The sequence below is a fragment of the Pelodiscus sinensis genome, chromosome 5 (genome assembly GCF_052426305.1).
Source record: "Pelodiscus sinensis isolate ZL-2025 chromosome 5, ASM5242630v1, whole genome shotgun sequence".
Classification (NCBI taxonomy): Eukaryota; Metazoa; Chordata; order Testudines; family Trionychidae; genus Pelodiscus; species Pelodiscus sinensis.
This window is the reverse complement of record NC_143056.1, coordinates 48,609,824-48,631,402: the sequence shown is the minus strand read 5'-3', so window position 1 is coordinate 48,631,402 and position 21,579 is coordinate 48,609,824. Positions and strand designations below refer to the sequence as shown.

General features: G+C 40.5%; 2 protein-coding genes across 3 annotated transcripts in view; both read right to left on the bottom strand.

Annotated features, from left to right (window-relative positions):
* Window positions 1-297: 297 nt before the first annotated feature.
* EAPP (E2F associated phosphoprotein) lies at window positions 298-13,309 on the bottom strand. Of its 2 annotated transcripts, none has more exons than XM_075926943.2 (6): window positions 12,849-13,309; window positions 11,313-11,494; window positions 7,457-7,660; window positions 6,501-6,624; window positions 3,731-3,844; window positions 298-898 (listed from the first exon to the last, which is right to left on the bottom strand). In XM_075926943.2, the coding sequence occupies exons 1-6, from the start codon at window positions 12,920-12,922 to the stop codon at window positions 622-624; spliced, it is 975 nt and encodes a 324-aa protein (XP_075783058.1). In that variant the 5' UTR covers window positions 12,923-13,309; the 3' UTR covers window positions 298-621. The 2 variants fall into 2 exon arrangements, with proteins under 2 accessions (XP_075783058.1, XP_075783059.1); XM_075926944.2 differs by having other exon boundaries at window positions 7,562-7,660; window positions 12,849-13,304.
* Window positions 13,310-13,854: 545 nt separating this feature from the next.
* Window positions 13,855-21,579, bottom strand: part of SNX6 (sorting nexin 6) — a 45,246-nt gene continuing 37,521 nt past the window's right edge. The window contains exon 14 of the mRNA XM_075926942.2: window positions 13,855-15,355. Within this exon, the coding sequence (XP_075783057.1) occupies window positions 15,302-15,355 (54 nt within the window). The 3' untranslated portion in view covers window positions 13,855-15,301. The remainder of the gene's footprint in view (window positions 15,356-21,579) is intronic.

The following is a 21,579-nucleotide window of genomic DNA, read 5'->3' as shown; positions in this document are numbered from 1 at the left end:
TACTTACAATTCATAATTAAAGCTCAGGTATTTTTTAAACTCTGAATTGAAATATTTAACTTAAATGAGATGAGCAGAGAAGCAAAAATAAGAATACAAAGCCTTCCAATGTGCATAAATATAAACATCCATATTTAGATGCTTTAGTGGGATCAGTATCCAAATACATCTAAATCCTCTCCTCTGTCAAATATGAATCCCAACCAAAATCATATGAGTCTGCCACTCCAGGCAAACAAAATCCAGAATAAGAAATATTATAGAGCCTATTATCATCTTAAAGTCACTGAATCCAAGTATGGAGAAGATCATTTTTATTCTAAGCAACAGTTTAACACTTTTAACATATTGCATGAGTACATGAACAATGGTTCCAATACACAAAAATATTGCCTAATATGTACATGAATTTAAACTCTCCATGCTATTATCATTATCTGAAGGCATGACAGAATATTGCTCCCAGTTAACTGTATCTCTTCCATGAAATTTTACAAAGATTCTTTCAATGACAGTTTAAGACTTTCCAAATGATACAGAAAGGCTTTATAAAAAGGATAAAATATTGTCCACGTCTTTGAGATTTCATACAGTCTTGAACAGCACAGCTGTTTTATCACATTAACAGTGGCTTGCTAGAACATTGAAGAAGTGAAAAACTTCATCTTTATCCAAGACTGCCACTTCAGTTGAACATTCGGTACATTTGACTGGATGATATACTTCCTCCTCTTCTTGATTTCCCTGCACAGGGTTGATCTCGTTACTGTGTTTCATTTTCTTATGTCCTTTCTTTATCTTCTTGTTCACTGGACCTTTGTATTTTAGAATCTCCTCTTTGTTAACAGAGCAGTTCATCACAAACATTGCTCTGTACTGTGTTTTATAGGATTCATGTCTAGGAAAAAAAGAAAATGCAATTGTCATGTTCTCCTCTGACAGAATTCTGTTTCCACAAAACTGGTGACTGCTGAAGGAGTGAGGACAGGAAACACCAAGTCAAAGGACTAGCAGCCAGTCAAAAGTGAAGTTGTATAAACAAGCCAGAATTTGAACCATACTTTTTACCCTCCAACATTTAAATATTTAAAAAATAATTTTAACCCTGTCATTTCTCATGAATTTGGCCAGTCCATGTTCATGTAAATTTAATATCTTAAAAATTACTGTTAAATTTTTGAGCCAATGTATTAACCCCAGAAAGATCAATTCAGATCCAATCTTTAATATAGCTTTCCAAGAATGGGTGGGTATGTCTACACTAGCCCCCTAGTTCGATCTAGGGAGGCTAATGAGGGTGACCGAATTGCAAAATGAAGCGCGGGATTTAAATATCCCGTGCTTCATTAGCATGTTCCGGGGCAGTTGCCATTTTGGAAATTGACTAGCCCGGAAGAACTGCCCACGTCTACACGCGGCAGAGAAGGGCGATTCCGAAATAAACCCTTTACTTCGAATTAACAGTTAAACCTCATGGAATGGCGACCGCCCAGGAACATGCTAATGAAGGGCGGGATACTTAAATCCCATGCTTCATTTGCAATTTCGGTCACCCTCCTTAGCCTCCCTAGTTCGAATTAGGGGGCTAGTACAGACATACCCAGTGACAATACGTTTTTCCCTAGTTTGTCTGTTTCCATTCTAATAAACTTACATCTTACTGTTCTTCAACTCAACTCCATTCTATATGCTCCCAACACTTCTCTGCTAAGACAATCCCAAATCCTTGCATCTGTCATTCAATCATAAGCCTAGCCCAGGTGTTAATTTCCCCCTGCCTCCAATAGATCAGATAAAGTTGTGTTTTTGTTAAAATTTCTCTCTTCAAAATCTGGGACAGGGTAGGCACCAACTTAGTTACCATATTAAGAACAGGAATTCCTAGTGTCAAGAACATAAGACCAGGAAATAAAGATCATCATAATTTTGATGGATGAGAAGAATACTACCCCTTCTAGACACTCCACTCATTCAGTTAACTAAACTGTCTGTAAAGGTTAAACCCAGAGGCAGTGGGTATCCAGAAAGTGTTAGCAGGGAGCATGGAGAGCCAATGGGAAGCAAGTGAGAGATTTTAATTGAAACAGATTCTGCCTGATTCAGTCTTCTGTGTGAGTTTTGAGCAGGAGCTAGGAGAAAGATGGACTGAGGAAGGAATAAGGCATGGATTTTTCAGCGATATCTACACCTAAGTAAAGACTAAACTTTGGAATAACAGATTTAAGTAGAACAGGGCATGTTTAGTTAGACATGATTATTTTGGGGTTTGGTTAATCTCCTCTGTGCTGAGCCCATGTCTGTCCCCTACTTCTCTGAACACTGTACTGAATCCAGGGAAGCAGTTCTCTGTGCTTTAATCTGTTTTTTTCCCAGTTGCTCTGTAACACCTAGCAACCAAGTATGCTTTACCAAATCTCTCTCTTTGTTTTGATAATAGATTCACCTTTTTAAGACTATGATCTCATTCCTGTGTCCTAGAAGGCAGGAGGTTCAGTGTGCATGTGTCTGAGATTGAAGGTCAGCTATTAAGAGATTAAAGTTTGTTTTCAAGCTCTCTCCTGAGGAAAAGTTAAAGATCTTAGGGTTACCCCATAGAAAGAAAATCCCAACTGCGTCTTCCTGGGCTTTCACTGTTTTGGCATTTGGGTGGTGGCAGCATACAATCTGGGACACTAGGAAGTTTTGTTTTGTTTAATTGAAGCCTTTAGTGGCAGGGTATTTTAAGGTCTCTTGTGGGCCCCAACCTTCTGAACTCGAAGTAAAGTGGGGAATAGCCTTGACAATAAGGATTAAGCCAGTGAAGTCCAGACTGAGTTAAAATCATTTGACATTCCAACAAATTGTTTTGAGCAACAGCAGAGGCATTTTCCTGAAACTCAAACAGCTGCTATTATACATAAACATAGCAACTTTATCTCAATGTCCTCTATGCTCTGGAATACTAGTTTGCTATAACCCAATATTCTTTCATAAAATCAACATATTGTTAGGGATATTTACTAATCTGTCTGGGCACGTCTAGACTGCACATGACTTCCTCTTTTTTCCTGGAAGAGGTTTTTCCAAGGTTTACAGGGGGCTTTCAAAAGAGGGGGATTTTCTGATATTAGGCCCCATGTAGATGGGCCAAATATCGGAAAAGCCTCTTCTGGGGGGAAAAAAACAGATGATATGCAAATTCGAGACAAATTTTTATATCTTCTTTCAGAAGCCACGTGTAGTCTAGACATGCCATCTGTGACTATCACTTCCCCCCATTCTCAAAATCTTGAGTAGCTGAAAAACTATCAATATAACACAAAGACTGATTATCAATTGAGTTTTTGATTGTTCATTATGAGGTTGATCCAAGCCTCTAACCAACTGACTGAAAATACAACTGATTGGCTGGTTTGCAAAACAGACAGAATATTTAAGATTAAGGCTTCCAAAAAGCATTAGATGTAGTGTAAATCATTGTCTCATAAATATTCAGTGAATTTGCAAAAGAGCCTTCTACATATTGCTTATTTCCATACTGCTCGCTCTCAACTTCTCTTGAGAAAAATCCTAGGTTTGCTACTGTGGAACCAAGGTGAAATATAATTGCATGCATGTGTTGAATCCATACCTTTATTTTCAAAATGACACATCTGCTCTGTTAACTAATAAATATAAATTACATATTTCACTGCAGCTGAAAATAAGACATTGCAGAAATATCACTTCATGTTTACGGTTCAATAATTACCTTTGGCAGTCAAAGCACAATGTAGTCATGCAAGCAGGGCAGTTCAAAACAGCATCACTGTTTGGAATGGCTGGAGGTTTGACCTGCTGATGCATTCTTCTTAAATTTTGGTATCTACCAAGAAGTAAACAAACAGGTGAAAATATCTATCCCTACAGGTTAGGCATCTAGATTGAACCTTAACGCTGTATTTACAACCAAAAACCACCTACAGCAAATGTTTGATACTTTCTGGAACCCTGGTCTCCCAGTCCAAAGTACACAGTATTCAAATAATTGGGAAAAAATAAAGCACCAACATTTGTCTGTCTCACTCTAATTTTTATACGAATGGCTTTTTAATTAGCTCAAGAGTTTGAATCTTAACGGAGTATGTATTTCTGCATAACGATCCTTTGCTGTGTGTGAAATAGGATGCATTTTTTCTAGGTGTAATCAGCACAAGATATTTAATTCTGCATTCATCAGTTTTTGTTCAGCTGCAGAATTTAGTTTTCCTGCTGGCCAATGGGGTTTTACTTCATACACAGGCCAAAAATTCCACAGAAAAGGAGCTCCAGCTCGTTCCATTGCATCCAACCACTCTTTTCTACCTCACTAAACCCCAAGCCTGTTAAAAACAAAAAGGTATTTGTCTTAGTTTCACTTGAACAGTGAACGATAGCTAAATAATCTAGTGATTAAAATATGCTAAGACATTAAAAAGGGGAAAAAAAAGACATCACCTAATCCTGCAAGGTCACTGAATGTGGAACGTCCTTTGACTTCAATCAGAGTTCTGCACATAGGTGACTCTCATGATCAAGTTGGTTTGGGGTTTTTTTGGTAAAAAGAATAAATTAATAAAGCAAATGGGATGGCAATACAAAAGCACTTATCATTACTTTCTCTAATGGAATTGAATGGGAGTTCAATAACTAGGTGTATAACTGGCTGGATAACTGTTTTCAGAGAATAGTTATTAATGGTTGACAATCATGCTGGAAAGGCATAACAAGTGGGGTTCTGCAGGGGTCTGTTTTGGGATCAGTTCTGTTCAATATCTTCATCAACGATTTAGATACTGGCATAGAGAATACACTTAAGTTTGCAGATGATATGAAGTTGGGGGGGGGTGCAACTGCTTTAGAGGATCAGGTCATAATTCAAAGTGATCTGGACAAACTGGAGAAATGGTGTGAGGTAAATAGAATGACGTTTAATAAGGACAAATGCAAAGTGCTCCACTTAGGAAGAAACAATTAGTTTCACACATACAGAATGGGAAGCAACTATCTAGGAAAGAGTACCGCAGAAAGGGATCTAGGGGTTGTAGCACACCACAAGCTAAATATGAGTTAACAGTGTGACACTACTGCAAAAAAAAGCAAACATGAATCTGGGATGCATTAACAGGAGTGTTGTGAGCAAGACACGAGAGTTTGTTCTTCCACTATGTGCTGATTGGGCCTCAATTGGGAGTACTGTGTCCAGTTCTGGGCACAACATTTGAAGAAAGACGTGGAGAAATTGGAGAGGGTCCAGAAAAGAGCAACAAGAACGATTAAAGGTCTAGAGAACATGAGCTCTGAGGGGAGACTGAAAGAACTGGGCTTGTTTAGTTTGGAAAGGAGAAGACAGAGGGGACATGATAGCGATTTTCAAGTATCTAAAAGGGTGTCACAAGGAAGAAAGAAAAATTGCTTCTTGTCCTACCATCAGAGGCCAAGGAGAACAATGGACTTAAACTGCAGCAAGGGAGGTTTAGGTTGGACATTAGGAAAAACTTCCTGTCAGAGTGGTTGTGGAATTTCCATCTCTGGAGATATTTAAGAGCAGGTTAGATAGACATCTATCAGGGATGGTCTAGACCAGGGGTGTCCAAACTTTTTTCAAAGAGGGCCAGATTTGATGAAGTGAACATGCGTGAGGGCCGACCATTTTGCCTGACATTCTTTGAACCATTAAAATTAAATGCAAATTAACTATTTTATGCAAAGTTTATTGCAAACGGCATACTTTTCATTTCGTCACATGGATGACAAATCTAAACAGGTGTTAAATCACTCTGCCTTTCATATCTGAAGGCCAGATGAAAAAAAAATCCAGGATGCTGAAATATATGTCAGGAACATTGTAAAGTACATTACATATTATTGGTAATAAAGGTTGTCTGTCAACTTTTAAGTTAAAAAAATATGAACAGGAACATAACACCAAGTATACATGTTGTGTCCAAATATATTTATAACTGATTTAGACCAACTGACATTAACTGAGATTTTACAATGTATTCATCTCAATACATATGGATTCGTTGGGGGCCATAAAAGATAGATATTGCCAAATTACCTGTAGGGCCGATTTAAACCGGAACACGGGCCGCAATTGGCCCACGGGCCGGACTTTGGACATGCCTGGTCTAGACAGTGCTTGGTCCTGCCATGAGGGCAGGAGACTGGACTAGGTGACCTCTCAAGGTCCCTTCCAGTTCTAGTATTCTATTAGGATTTGACCCTGCTAAGTCAATAAGGAGTTCATGTGAAATAGGATTTGGCCCCAACTGAGTATTTATCTATAGGTTCAGATCATCATAAAAAGGAACCTGTAAATGACACCTGCAAATGTGAATAAGCGAACACTGTACTAAAACAATATTTTGTATTTCATATACTTCAAATGAAGCTATGACTCAAAGAAACCACTTTTAGATGTACTGCCTTTACAGCTTTTAAGTTACTTGACACGTTCAATGATATATTCAAGGGTTAAAATGTTTACATCTTCTTACCCTGGTCTCTGAGAGTTCACCCACTCTTGGTTTCGATCATCTTCTTCTGGATCATACAGTAGCTCATCATTAGTAGGAATCTGGCGCTGCTGCTGTCTCTTTTTTTTCCTAGCCACCTGTGTACCTGAGAGGTGTGTGAGAACATAGTTGAACTCTACCTTCCAAATCATATAAGTCAACTATTATCTATTTCAAGGATCCACAACCTTTTTCTTTCTGAGCCCCTCTTTGCCCCCCCTGCACGCACATGCTATAAAAATTTCACAACCTATCTGTGCCATAACACCTGTTTACCTGACTATCCAGTACAGTGGTTCTCAAACTTTTTGGGCTCTGGAGCCCTTTCCATGCATAAAAATTTATGCAGAGCCCCAGCAGTGTGTGTTAATTATGTCAGTTCGAGGCAATTCTTAATTATGCTTTTGAAGGCTTTCCAGTTTGTCAACCTCGTGGAGCCCCTGGAGATGTCTCGTGGAGCCTTGGGGCTCTGCGGAGCACAGTTTGAGAAACACTGAACCAGTAGCTTAAAAGCTGCCAGCATTAGGGGTTGCATGCAGGGCAGTTGCCCAGGGTCCCGTGCCACAAGGGCCCTGCAAAACTAAGCTGCTTGGGCTTCTGCTTCAGATCAAAGTGATGGTGCTTAAGCTTTGGCTTTCTGCCCTGGGTAAGTCTAATACTGGCCTCCCTCTGTTTATTTTGGCAAATCCCCTAAACGTCCCAAACCCCTAACTGACAACCACTGAGCTAACCAACCAAAGTGACAGTTTCTACTTCATTTTTGCTGTGCTACAAATACAAAAAAATCCCCATTAAAACAAAAGGCTTGGATCACTCCTTTCTGCAGATACCGTCATAGAAGGATTAATGCAGCACCAGGCTATAGACATTATCACCTTTTTTTCAGAGTTTTAGTGGAAGTGTGAGGTGACATAAGCACCCTCAACCTAACCACCTACCCTCAAGACCCTCTCCAGCCATAGCCTCTGACTCCAGAGGTCTCTTCAGGTCTGGAGAAGGGGATACTGCTACAGAGGTGGTCAACTCTTTCCTCAGCCATTTACCTACTTTATCTTCATCCTCTGAATCAGAGTCAAAATAAATATCATCATAATATTTTGTTGTGGTGACTGTTCCAGCTTGTCCAGTACTTGAAGAAGTACCTATTTATGAAATCATAACCAAACAAACAAGAAAGCATCAGAATTAGCAATCATAAGCCCAAAATAAAAAAGTAGACTGTGTCCCTAAAGTGAATTCAGGATGAGGGCACATTCCCCTGTAACTGTCTGTAAATGCAACTGGGATCCAACTGTTATACACTCATGACTAGTCTTCTGAAATCAATGCATAAATGATAATATGGTTAGTTTAATGTTAGGAGATTTAATAGCACCTACATAATACTTTATTTAGAGGTAAATTTAGACACATTAGCGGAGAAGCTGTCAAAATTGAGACATCAGTTTATACCAGTAGCCTACTAGCTGATGTGTCTAACTTTATCTCAAAAGTAAAATGCTATGTAAATGCTATTAAATCTTGTAAATATTAAATTGATTGTGCCATTTTCCATGCACTGGCTTTGATGTGACTCTTCATAGGGCTCAAAGTTACACATACTTAAGTCTTTCCAGGACTGGAGCCTAATTTACAAAATGCATCTACATCATCCCTAGTGACCGATATGCCACTAATGGACATACTGTCCGCTCAAAATGAAACCAGAGTATAGTCCAGGGTAAACTATCATTGGCAAACTATGCAAATAATACATCCTTGATAATACAAAAGATAATTAACCAGAAACTATGCACAGGTTCAGGTCTGCTCAGTTAACAAGAAAAACAAGATTTACTTTGCTGAAATGTCTGCAAATCAACAATCCTGTTTAAAATGGACCTTTTCAATAGATGACTTGCGAAGGTAACTAAGAATGCCTCACTATGCACTTTGTAACAGGAACAAAGAAACACAGGTTCGCCTCAAAAGTAAGGAACTTATCCCCCTGGCAACTATGTCCCTGTAAATCAAAAAGAACAGAAATATATCTGAGGACTGCAGAAATGGATAGCTTTGGTTATTTAGAGGCAGTTTTTTGTCCTACTGTAAGAGAGGTAATTATACTCCCAATTCATAGATTAGCTTTTGAACCTTTTTAAATCAATGTTCTATCAAGGGACCCATGTTTAAAATCTGCTTTTTTTCCCTGTTAATGTACATTTTGATTTAAACGAATTTCAATCTGATAATTGTTTTACAAATATCATTGTTTAAAGTGTATGTTATTTAGAGATATTAAAAAGCAGGGGGAGGGGAGGTTTGATAAATGTGTAACTGCAGAAATTTTCTAGGGGTACGCATTTACACTGGGGATGTAATAGTCCAGTCGACTAAATGATTAACTGATAAGTGGGTGCTTATCAGTTAACACTATTGAACTACAGGCTGTAGCTCTTCAGTACAAGCACTAAGAGTTGGGGTGAGAGTTGATGCCGGTCCTGGCACGAGCTGAGACTGAGCCAGCTTGCCTGCACCCCAGCTCTTAGTGTTGGGACCTGGCATCAACTCCCACTGTGGCTCTGGAATACAAGCACTAAAAGCCAGGGTGCGGGCAGGCTGGCTCAGTCTTGGCTTGCGCTGGGACCCAGCATCAACCCCCACTGAGGTTCTGCAGTACAAATGCTTGTAGTGCAGAGCTGCAGTGGGGTAGCTGCCAGACCTGGCAGGAGCTGGGACTGAGTGGTAGAAGTGTATCAACCCCTTATCAACTAATTGTGTAGTTTTTGTCGACTACATGATTAATGAATTACAGGCTTAACATTCTTAGTTTACCAGTGGAGGTGAGGGAACTCTGCAGGAGCCAGTGCACATGGAAAGCTGACTTTTAAGCCAGCTTCTCACAAATACTGGCACATATGGAGCCGCCTCTCCTCTCCTGCCATGCTGGTACCAGCTTAAAAGCCTGCTCCCTCGGATTACAGATTCCTACCTCCTCCACCCCCCCACCCCACCCCCCAGCTGCTGCCTCTGATGCAGGAAGGGAGAGGGGGCTTGTGTGTAAACCCAGGCTCATTGGTTAACCATTTAAACATGTATGCTGACACATCCCTAATGTTATTCACCTTAATTCATTACATTCACACACACACTTCATACCAGTATCAATTTCCCTTTTAAAAGCATAAAATGACACTGACTGTTGTTTGCTATATAATGATACATTATTAGGGTTGCCAGATGGTTTCAACAAAAATACCAGACACACTTGACATTACATCACAATCTACATTACATCTTATTTAGAAAATACTGGACATTTATATTTTCTCATTTATATTTCCTCAATTTGTTTCCCGAACAGAAAGCTCAAATACTGGACTGTCCAGTTCAAAACCGGTCACCTGGCAACCCTATACATTATCCAATAACAATACTTGAAAATGTAGCATATCCAGAGAATGAGGTTTCCAGAGTTCAGCATATCAAACACTACACATTGCCTTCTAAGAAGGGAATCCTTGCAGCTGCCTTAAATGCCTTAAAAAGCACTTTATTTTCACACAGAACAATATAAGTGCTCAAAGAGAAAGCAAAGTTTTAAGGCCTACAAAAACAGCTATGAAGACTGGTCTAAACTCATGGTTTAAGGTCAGTATTGTTGCGCTAAAAAGTGGCTGTGTTATCTAGAACAGGGATTTTCAAAGTTGAGTCACGGGCCTGCCCAGGTAAGCTTCTGGTGCACCACAAGATGCCTCGTCTAGCTAAGCGTCCATAAGCATGGAACCCTGCAGCTCCCATTGGGCTAGGCTGCCACTTCCCGCAGCTTCCATTGCCTGGACAAAATGAACTGCAGCCAATGGGACCTGTGAAGTTCCATGCCTAGGGACGCTTAGACAGACAACGCGTCTTGTGGAGCACCAGCAGCTTACTCGGGCAGACCCACGACCCAACTTTGAAAACTCCTGAGCTAAAATGCTAGTCAAAGGCACCCCAGAAAAATGTATTCTAGGACAGCCAAGAGATATCACAAATGTATGCGTATGGAACACAAATTTGTAGCATGTCCAGAAATCAATTCACACCAGTTAAAACAGAACCATTAACTCAGTTCTCGAAAAACCCATTAGGGTAGCTCTGCTCTCCAGTGAAACTCTTCTATTACTGGGGGATTCTGGGCAATAAGCAATTTCTTTTTCATTTTGTAGCATTAAGTAGTATTTTATTTTTCTTCTTTCCTTTTTATTGCCAGTAAGTGACCACTTCCTAGAGCCCCACCTCATAATGATGGAGTTCCATTTGTCAAAAGTGTAGCTGGCAGCTCTTAAGATGATTTGCGGCAGATGGAGGGAACCTGCTGCCTGTTGTCCCTTACTTTGAGAGAGTGATCCAAAACCTGGCAACATCAGGAAGCCACTGGAGACAGAGGAGAAATACAGCCACAGCCTCCCATGTAGGAGGAGGTGGTGCAGGCTGAGAACAGCACTGGAGACCACCTAAAAAGGACCAGTGGACCAAGGCAGAAGAATCCTGAAAAGTGTGAAATCCTCCATTAGTCTAAATAAGCATTGGGATATTGATGGTAATTTAAATGGCTAAAGGAACTATTTAATTGCTGTTCATTTTAACACCGATGTCCAGTTATTCTATAACTGTCAGTGAACACATGCAATCAAACTAAGAAGCCAAATAATACATTCACTCAGCTCATCAACATAATCAATAATGCATTATGGGCTAAAATAATACATTCACTTAGCTGCCCTATAACTGACTATTACATAGAAAAGGAGATACTAAAAAAGTTGTATTTACCTGTTTCTAATGACTTCCACTTGCCCTCCATAGTTTTCATAGTGCAGTTTAGTTCTGCCTCCATTTCCTTTTGGAACTCATCTTCACTTGATGATTCACTTTCTCCAGTAAGGCACTCCCTTATCAGTTTGCGCTTTTGATCAGGAGTACCATATAAAAGCACATCCACCTCATCCTCCGAGCTACAGGATATTTAAGTATTAAAATCCATTATTATTGGTTTACAATATCAACCCCTCTACTGATGTAATAAAAATCATTTGGATTATTCTGAAGTATTTATTGATACAACTTTCTATCTAATAATGGACATATTTTACCATTTTAGTTGGATGACTGCTTCATTTTAAGCTATGTACTAAACCCACAATCCTGCAATAGACAGTGAAGTCAGTGTGCAAGCCAACAGTGTATTTACATGTTGTCAATTGCAAGATCATAGTCTGAAGTATTTCAGTTTAAACAAAAAACTACTCTGACAATAATAATAAAAAAAAAACCAACAGAACAGTAAGCTCTGGGAAAAAGTCCTAGAAAATTGTTTTCTTTAATGAAGCAACTTGCATTTCAGTTAAGTTGGATAGTTTGCCAAAAGTTACAGCCTGCCTCCCTTTCAGTATGTTTCTTGTAGTTCACTTCTTGGTGTACAGCACTTTTTGTGTGGTGACACCACATGGGAATGTAGGTGTCAATAGTGCACAAGACTATTTTTAAAAAGTCTTTATGAAAATGTAAGATTTGTGTTCCTGTAGTGTTTGTGTAATGAACCATGTATTTTGCTTACTTTAATGCAATCAGGATGTATTCACAATGCCAATAAACCTATAAATGTTGTTTTAGAGTGTTATAAGGTACTAGAATAACCCAAAACACACAATGAAGTTTAAACAAAGTAAGAGTAGAAACTGAAATGGGAATACTGATGTGCTTGGCAGAAATCTATTTTTAAAAGAAATAATTTCAGCAGCTAAGACTGATATTTACCTTTAGGCATTTTTCAATTGAGACATTCACAGTTGTACAAAACTATGGGTTTTAAGTATTTTTTATCAATTTAAATGTTCACAATTGCAAGACATGATGGAGGAATCAGATTTGAGAGTCAAAGATGTAAAGCGTCATAAGCACGCTGTTTGAGAAGAACTATAAGCAGGAACTTTATTGCAGCATCCGTTACATGAGGTTTTATGATCATTAATATAGGAGTCATGCAGCATTTTCCTCCCTTTGCCTTGTCTATACATTTCGGCTATTACTGGTGGAAATATTTTACGCTGAGTGTGTGGATGCCGAACTCATTTCCAGCCCTGCCAAGCCTAGTTACTGAGCTGCTGGAAGAGCGGAGTAATGAAGCAGAGACTTGGCCTGACACCTCTGGGTCCTGCCCCGGGCACAGGCGTCTCTACGTCGGTCGGTCCTCGGGACCCCAGGCCCACTGGGGCTCCGTCTCTTACATCCCTAGGCCCAAGGGCAGGCGGGATGGTGCCTCTCGTCTGCCTGCAGCGAGGGCGGCTCTCTCCGTGGGGCGCTCGGTACCTGCTCTGTCCCGGCTCCTCATCGCTCGGCTCCTCGATCACGTAGGGATCCTCCTCCTCCTGCAGCCGGCTCATGGCGACACCCGGTCGGCTCCAGCCGCCCCCCCCTCTGCTACGATCCGACCAGCGCGGCAGCGACCGCTGTCCCCAGGCCCGGTCCGCCCCGAAACCTGCCCGCTTCCGCTTCCGCTCCGGCCGAGCCCCGCTCCTGGCTTCCCGGGGGCCCTGCAACCGCGACCTCCCTGAGGCCCTCACCCCCGAGGGCCAAAGAGGCCGCCTGCTTTCTGATCGCTTTACTCGAGCATCACCCCAGCAGAGCCAGTAGCGGCCTAGGCCACGGAGCGAAGGGGCAAGGCCCGTGCCAGCGCGTGCAACAAACTGGCGTTCAAACCAGTGCGTCAAGAGGCTGGTGTCTGCGCTGGAATCACAGCCCTCCCCTTCCTCGCCCCCCCCCCCGCGCCGAGCAGAACTGCCCTGGCCTCTGCAGTCCGGCCAGCTTCACCTCGCCCAGCCACATAGCTACCGCCTCTTGCAGGAATGAATTCACAAAGCCATCTGTCAACGTAGAAAGTTTACGTGTCCTATTTTATCTTTTTTTAAAACAGTATATTGTGCTCCTTTTATCATTTCGTCTGATTTTAGATTATGAACTCCTCAGCATACAGGGGGAAATGAGCTCTAAAATGAAAAGTGTATTACAGACACAACTGAAAAATAATTACAGGCATCAGTGGCCAGTGGAAATGTTGATTTTCAAACTTGTAAGAAACAATCCAATGTATGATACAAGCTGCAGTTTTAGCATCAGTTCCTCGGTAAGGGCTTATCTACATTTGGTATTTCTACTTGGGTAGCTTACATATCTGTGCAAGCCCCTGCATATCTGGCTGCATCAGAGTAAAGGAACGCTTCTACTGTGCATTTTATCCATATTTGAAACCATATCTGTCATGTTTCAGAGAGGTAGCTGTGTTAGTCTGATTCAGCAAAAACAAGGAGACTGGAGGCACCTTAAAGACTAACAATTTTATTATGGCATAGTTAGACTAATAGTTTAAAGTGCCACTGGACTTGTTTTAACTTCCATCATGAAACCCAAAAAATGGTGTATCAGTATGAGTATCGGTAAGAGATGTAATTATTGGCATATTAACTCACTTCTGACTCTCCGATATAAAGCCCCCTTGATCCAAACCCCTGCTGCTCTGCCAGTTGTCCAGAAAGCAACACATGCAGCAGTTCCAAGACCAGATGTGGTTAATGAAGCAAAATATAGACCCTTTACCTAGTGTTCTCCCAGAGCTGTGACTCTGTTATGTAATTCCAGAGGACTCATAGTTCAAATCAGCATTTTGCTTTCTCTCCATACTAAGTAAAGACTAAGGATTCAAGTTTAGTAAGCCCAACATTTGGTCCCCAGGAATCTGACTCTTCTGTTGTTCCAACCTCTCCTCTCCCTGTCCAAATGTTTTGTTTTGCTTTTTATTTTGAAATGAGCTTTTTGTATGTGACCAAAGGGCAAAATACAACACTGTCTTTGACATGCTTTTGCCACTCCTCTTTAAAAATTATTTTCCTATAGAATGGTAAGCAAGTCTAAATGTCTAAGTGAACTGGAAGGGAAGTCTAGTTTCAGTAGATAAGCAAGCTAATAAACCTGCACATTTGAGTGAGAAGAGATACTGGAGCAGTATAGCTTTTTAACTATTTGCTTTAGAGCATAGGTGCAGAAAATGCTGATCAAATTAAACAGATTTACTATAAATGTCTATTCAATGTTAATATAGACGATACAATGTCTGCATAATTTTAGAAAAAAATCACTGATTTCACAGTTTATTTTACAACAATTGGAATTAGTCTACAAGTTAAGGCAAACATACGAATGCATTTGCTTTTCCTTTTAAATCATAATTATAAAGATTACATAAAGTTTTCCAAAATTTCTAAGAAATGTTCATTAAATTGGAAAATCATATTAAGATGCTTGATACCAGGACATGGAAAAACTAAGACAATGCATACAATGCTTTATAATAACAATATTCAAACATCTAATGGCAATATTTAATCCATTTGAACAATTCATTCAAATGGGCAATTTCAGAAATTACTTACAAAGGTAAAGAAAGATTGGTGGCCATACCAAAATACTATTCATAACAAGAACATAATTATATTGTCTACTTTCACAAAGAAACAGGACATTTGATTTCTGAACAATGAAAGCATACAATGATTAAATAAATGTGTGTGTGAATACATGTGCATAAATGAGTATGCTGTTGCTTCATATAGTCCGGAATTGTTTTCAGGAGGCTTCACTTTTTCAGAGCAGGAGCTTATTTATGCATACTTTGCCAATTGATTTCTCCGGTGAGATGTAAATTCATATTAGAAGTCATGAAAACAAAATCCAGAAGGCAGCCCTTGTAAGTGGAAGGACAGAGTGTTCTATGTGTCTCCATTTAATACTGCCAGGCAGCTCTGCAGCAACTGCAAGTTACCCTATAGAAATAAAGAGAAAATGATAGCCATGTTTTCCTATTAGATATAAAATACTTTTAAATGAAGATAAAGTAATTATTTATTAAGCAGCATGAATATCTATAAAACATTAGAATACTTTTCTTTAAGCAGTTTTCATCTTACAAAGAGATCTGTTGAACATAGCAAGCCAATCTCAAGGAACTGTTAAATAGAAAATGAGAACTAGTATGCTTTCTGAATGTGATCAGTTTAAATAACTTCTCCACTATATCTCATATCCTTCCCATACATACCTTAACAGAAGTCTCTGATGCAAAACAAGTTCACCATAGAAGGCTGTTATCTCCTTCTTTTAGAGTTGAATACTCAGTTGTAGAAAGATGGTTGAGATTTGTGAAGAAAATATCTCAGGTATTCCTCACACCAAATTGACAGTAATACTATTGTCAGATTATTCCCATAACATAATTATTCACATAATCCATTGTATATCAATAAAAATAAATTATACAAGAATATATATATATGTATATATATATCTTGGAGCAATGCAGGAGAACCAGGATCAATTAAATGCCCTAAACCAATGATGTAAAGGTAGTCCTATTGTGAAATATCAAAAAAGTGACACCTTATTCCATAGACATGTTCTATGTGCACTATCACTTTGCTGACGGTAGTGACAAAATTAAAAAAAAACTTAACTGCAGAGCCAAAGGGTCTACAAGATAGTGGCTATCAGAACAGTTAGCCAAGCTCCAACTTGGCCAAATCTATGCTTAGTTGTACAGATATAAATAAAAACAATTTGGCATGCAAATCATTACTAATTTGAAACAAAAAACTTGTCCTTCAGATTTCAAACTAAATTTCCAGGGCTGGCAGGTAGACAAAGATATTTACTGACAAATTAATCAACTATCATCTGGAACTCAGCTAACTATAGAACCCAACAATGCCATTATAAAGAATGAAAGTTAATACACACTGTGCTGGCTACAATATAATTTCTATCAATTTCAAACATCTGGCTGTGTTCCAGAGGTGTAAATGGTTAACCTCACCCTTAACTGGTGTGGCTTACCAGTTCCGATTAGCCAGTGAGGGCTGGAGCAGGTCCCCACTAGGGATGTTAGGAAGTGAGTAAACAGTAATTCTATCAACTACCCAATAATTCGATAAGGGAGTAAAGCATCCAGGAGTTATCCCCCGCTGAGGCTTTACAGTTTAAATGTACTAAGAACTGGGCAGGCAGGCTCATGCTATATTTAAACGGCAGAGCTGCAGCAAGGGTAGCTCTTGGACTTGGCACGAGTGGGGACTGAGCCAGGTTTGCTCATTCCTGGCCGGCACCAGGTCCAGTAGCCCCCCCTGGCCATGGGGGAGCTAGGACCTCCCCATGCCCAGGAGCAGCTCCATGGGATGTGGAGCAGCCTCTGTAGGTGGCGAGCCTGGGCCTGCTGATACGGAGGCAGCGGAGGGATGGGGTGAGAAAATATGCTACTAGCTGAGTAGTTGACTACGTCTAAGCCTAAGATAATATTGGGTAATCAACTACTCAACTACTCTTCATATGGGAATGAGTCCCATATGAAGAGAGATTAAAAAGACTTGGACTGTTCAGCTTCGAAAAGAGGAGACTAAGGAAGGAAATGATAGAGATCCATAAAATCATGACTAATGTGGAAAAAAATTAATAAGAAAAAGTTATTTACTTATTCCCATAATATAAGAATTAGGGGTCACCAAATGAAATTAATAGGCAGCAGGTTTACAACAAACAAAAGGAAGTTTTTCTTCACTTAGCACAGTGTCAACCTGTGGAACTCAACAGGGTTCAAAAAAGACCTAGATAGATTCATGGAGATTAGGTGCATCAAAGGCTATTAACCAGGATGGGAAGAAATGGATGACAGGAAAGGGATCACGTGATGATTACCTGTTGCGTTCACTCTCTCTGGGGCATCTGGCATTGGCCCGTCAGCAGACAGGATACTGAGCTAGATGGACCTTTACTCTGACCTAGTATGGCCGTTCTTATGTTCTTATGCTGGCAGACTAGGCAAAATGTGTGGCTGTGTTTAGACTGCATCCCTTTTCCATAAAAGGGACGCAAATTAGACGTATCACAATTGCAAATGAAGCGGGGATTTAAATCTCCCCCGCTTCATTAGCATAAAAATGGCTGTCGCTTTTTTCCAGCTTGGAGCTTTGCCGGAAAAAAGCGCCAGTCTAGACGCGGCTCTTTCAGAAAATAAAGCTTTTTCCGAAAGATCCCTTATCCCTCAGAAAAGGCTTTATTTTCCGAAAGATCTGCGTCTAGACTGGCGCTTTTTTCCGACAAAGCTCCGTGCCGAAAAAAGCAGCAGCCATTTTTAAGCTAATGAAGCGGGGGAGATTTAAATCCCCGCTTCATGAGCAATTGTAATACATCTAATTTGCATCCCTTTTACGGAAAAGGGATGCAGTCTAGACGAAGCCTGTGTGTATTGTACATGGATGGCAATACATGAGATTGTGATCTTGGGCTCTGTAGCAAGAGGATCTAGTTGCAAATCTGGTACAGGTTGAACTTCTCTAATCAGTCACCCTGGGACCTGGATGGTGCTGAACCAGAGACTGTGTCAAATCACAGGAGGTCAATATTGTCTAGCATCATTAGCAACACTTCCACTGCTTCCTGGGCTCTTAGATATTTAGGAGTAAATTCGAACTACACAACAGCGCAGAACATCAAGAGCCAGAACAGGTGGCTGTAAACAAACTTTAGGGGACCGAAGGAATCTTGGCCATACCCATGATATCTGGATGTTCACTTAACTAAAATCATGCCGGACCATGGATGTTGCCAGATCAGAGAGTGCTGGACTAGAGAGGTTCAATCTGTATATGTACAAATAGAGGATTTTGGATTCCAGCTAATCTACTGAACAACAACAGACACTCATCAACATAGGGAAATTATGTAAGAAACTCATCAGCATTAATGGTTACTAGTTCTCAGTGGAAAAGTTCAAGTTTAAGGATCTCTCAACATTTCTGTCTTAGAATGTGTAAGTCACTTTCAACAAGGAGTAACCACTTAACAGGGATGGTACTTGGTCGTCTCGTGAGGGCAGGGAACTGGACTCGATGACCTCTCAAGGTCCCTTCCAGTTCTATGAGATAGGTATATCTCCATTTCAGTACATTTTCAGTAAACTTTCTCCCTTTAAAAATAGAAAACTAGATCTTTCAGATACTGGGTGGCAAAAAATTCAGTTCCAGAAGGGGGCATAAGGCCTCAGTCACTCCCTATTTCACAAATTCTGGGAAAAAAGGCTTTTAGACAAGTGGATGTGATTGACAAATGTACAGAACTTTCCATGAAAATAAGTTCTTATTCATATGTCCAGTATTTGGGAGGATGATTTAGAAGTCAAATAATAAATAGATCAAAAGCCTGCCCTATAATTTTCATAACTACCAGAGAGACATATACTTTATTAAAAGGACTAGCAAAGCTTTTGAGTTACAGTCATCAAAATAAGCCTTAGTATCACAGCCTCTTACCTAATCTCTGAATGGATTTTGCTGGTGTTTTTTTTCTGTCTCCCTTTCTCCCCCTGGTCATTTTAATAGTTTCTTAAAAAATGACAATTCGCCAGCCCTCCCCCCCCCCCAAAAAAGGACCTCTTAAATTAAGTTATCTAGAGGTGTTTAGAAGGTTTTACTAACATTCCATTTTGCCAGGAGCTGAATGTTGAATACCATTGTGATGGTCTCCAAACTAAAATCTGAGACAGAAAGACAGCTTGGTCATAACACTTCCATGTTAGTAAGCATCTCGACCAGAGCCAAAACTATCCTTTTGAAGTTTTAAGTTTCCTCTGGGACTCTCATGAAAGAGTCAACTGCAATCATATGCTTTAGCAGATCAGAGGAGGATCTACAAATGTAAAGGTGGCCAACAGATGCTGAAGATAAATAATACCTTTCTTGCCATCTTGTTATGGGGTTAGTTTCTCATATTAGGTCACATTTTTAAACAAAATTAGATTATGAATGAGCATCATAAATTATAATAGTTTCCTGAAATCTAAAAGAAATGCAAAATACATTAGCTTTTTGTGCCACCAAACTGATCAACAAACTTTAGCAGGCTTAATAAAAGAATTAATCAAAACTCGGTTTTATTTCATAACCATACATCACATGGATCAGAATTTTCTTCTTACGCATTCTCACAACTCAGTCTGCAGATTAGATTTCTAATGTACCGGCATTATGAACTTTGCAATGTGACACAAAGTAAGACTTGGACAAGGACAACGAGCCTTGTGGATAAGGGAGAAGCGGTGGATGTCATATACCTAGACTTTAGTAAGGCATTTGATACGGTCTCGCATGATATTCTTATTGATAAACTAGGCAAATATAACTTAGATAGGGCCACGATAAGGTGGGTGCATAATTGGCTGGATAACCGTAGTCAGAGAGTTGTTAACAGTGCTAAATCCTGCTGGAAAGGGATAACAAGTGGAGTTCCTCAAGGGTCTGTTTTAGGACCCGTACTGTTCAATATCTTCATCAATGATGTAGATATTGGGATACAGAGTACGCTTATTAAGTTTGCAGATGATACCAAACTGGGTGGGGTTGCGACTTCTTTGGAGGATAGGGACATAATTCAAAATGACCTTAGCAAGTTAGAGAAATGGTCAGAGGTAAACAGGATGAGGTTTAATAAAGAGAAATGCAAAGTGCTCCACTTAGGAAGGAACAATCAGTTCCATACATACAAGATGGGAAGCGACTGTCTAGGAAGGAGCATGGCAGAAAGGGATCTAGGGGTCATAGTGGACCACAAGTTGAATATGAGTCAATAGTGTGATGCTGTTGCAAAAAAAAAATAAATATGATTCTAGGTTGTATCAACAGGTGTGTTGTAAGCAAAACTCGTGAAGTCATTCTGCCGCTCTACTCTGCACTAGTTAGGCCTCAGCTGGAGTACTGTGTCCAGTTCTGGGCGCCAGATTTCAAGAAAGATGTGGAGAAATTGGAAAGGGTACAGAGAAGAGCGACAAGAATGATTAAAGGTTTAGAGAACATGACCTATGAAGCCAGGCTTCATGAACTGGGCTTGTTTAGTTTGGAAAAAAGAAGATTAAGGGGGGACATGATAGCGGTTTTCAAATATCTTAAAGGGTGTCACAAGGAGGAAGGAGAAAATTTGTTCCTCTTGGTTACTGAGGACAGGACAAGGAGTAATGGGCTTTAAGTGCAGCAGGGGAGGTTTAGATAGGAATTTTTTCCTAATGTCCAAATGGTCAGGGTGGTCAAATATTGGAATAAATTGCCAAGGGAGGTGGTGGAATCTCCCTCTCTGGAGATATTTAAGAACAGGTTAGATAGACATCTGTCAGGGATGGTGTAGACGGAGCTTGGTCCTGCCTTGAGGGCGGGGGGCTGGACTCGATGACCTCTCGAGGTCCCTTCCAGTCCTATTATTCTATGATTCTATTATCTAAAGGAGTAAATAGAGTGCTATACCTGAGAATGGAAAACTGATAACATTAGGCCAGAGACAAAGTGGAGTCTGAAAATATCAGTTCTTTTCAAGGGTCTTAGTCTGTGGCTAGCACTAGCATTCCCTGGAAAGTACAAAAGGACATGAAGAAATCCATATATAAGTTACTGGAGAGGGAAGGAATTTGGCACATATTAAAGCAAATACAGGTTGAATCTCCGAAATCTGGGATTCTCCCATATGGATGTTTTTGGATAAGCAAGCCCCGGCGCCTCGGAGTGCTAACCCCTTCCCTGAGGAACCCAGTGGGGGAGATGTGGGGCCACGGAGCTGGGAAGCTCCGTCCCCAGGGAGCCCAGGCTGGGCAGGGGAGAGGGAGAAGTGTGGTCACAGAGACTAGGGAGCTCCATTCCTGGGGCATCCTGGCTGGGCATTGCAGAAGCAGGACTGTTGAGTAGCAAAAGCAAGGCAGCCAGCAAGCAAGCCCCATCCCCGGGGATCCCCAATCCAGCTGGGAAGAAGCGGGGCTGCATTGGCTAGGGGGCCCAGCAGCCCCGAACACAAGTCCAAGCCCTGCAGGCTGGAGCCCAGTGGCAATGGGGCCAGAGCAGAGCCAACTACAGGAAGGAGCATCCTGGGAGGCCAGTGGCAAGGGTCCTTCCTATATCTGGCAAATTCCCTCATGCAGCACAGCTCAGGTCCCGAGGGTGCTGGACAAGGAAGGTCAAACTTG

Excerpts from the sequence above, each read along its gene's own strand:
- EAPP (XM_075926943.2), bottom strand. The coding sequence starts at position 12,922 with ATGAGCCGGCTGCAGGAGGAGGAGGATCCCTACGTGATCGAGGAGCCG. Across the intron at positions 3,845-6,500 it reads GTGAACTCTCAGAGACCAGG|ATACCAAAATTTAAGAAGAA; the intron begins GTAAGAAGATGT and ends ACTTCTTGGTAG. Across the intron at positions 899-3,730 it reads TTGTGCTTTGACTGCCAAAG|ACATGAATCCTATAAAACAC; the intron begins GTAATTATTGAA and ends TTTTTTTCCTAG.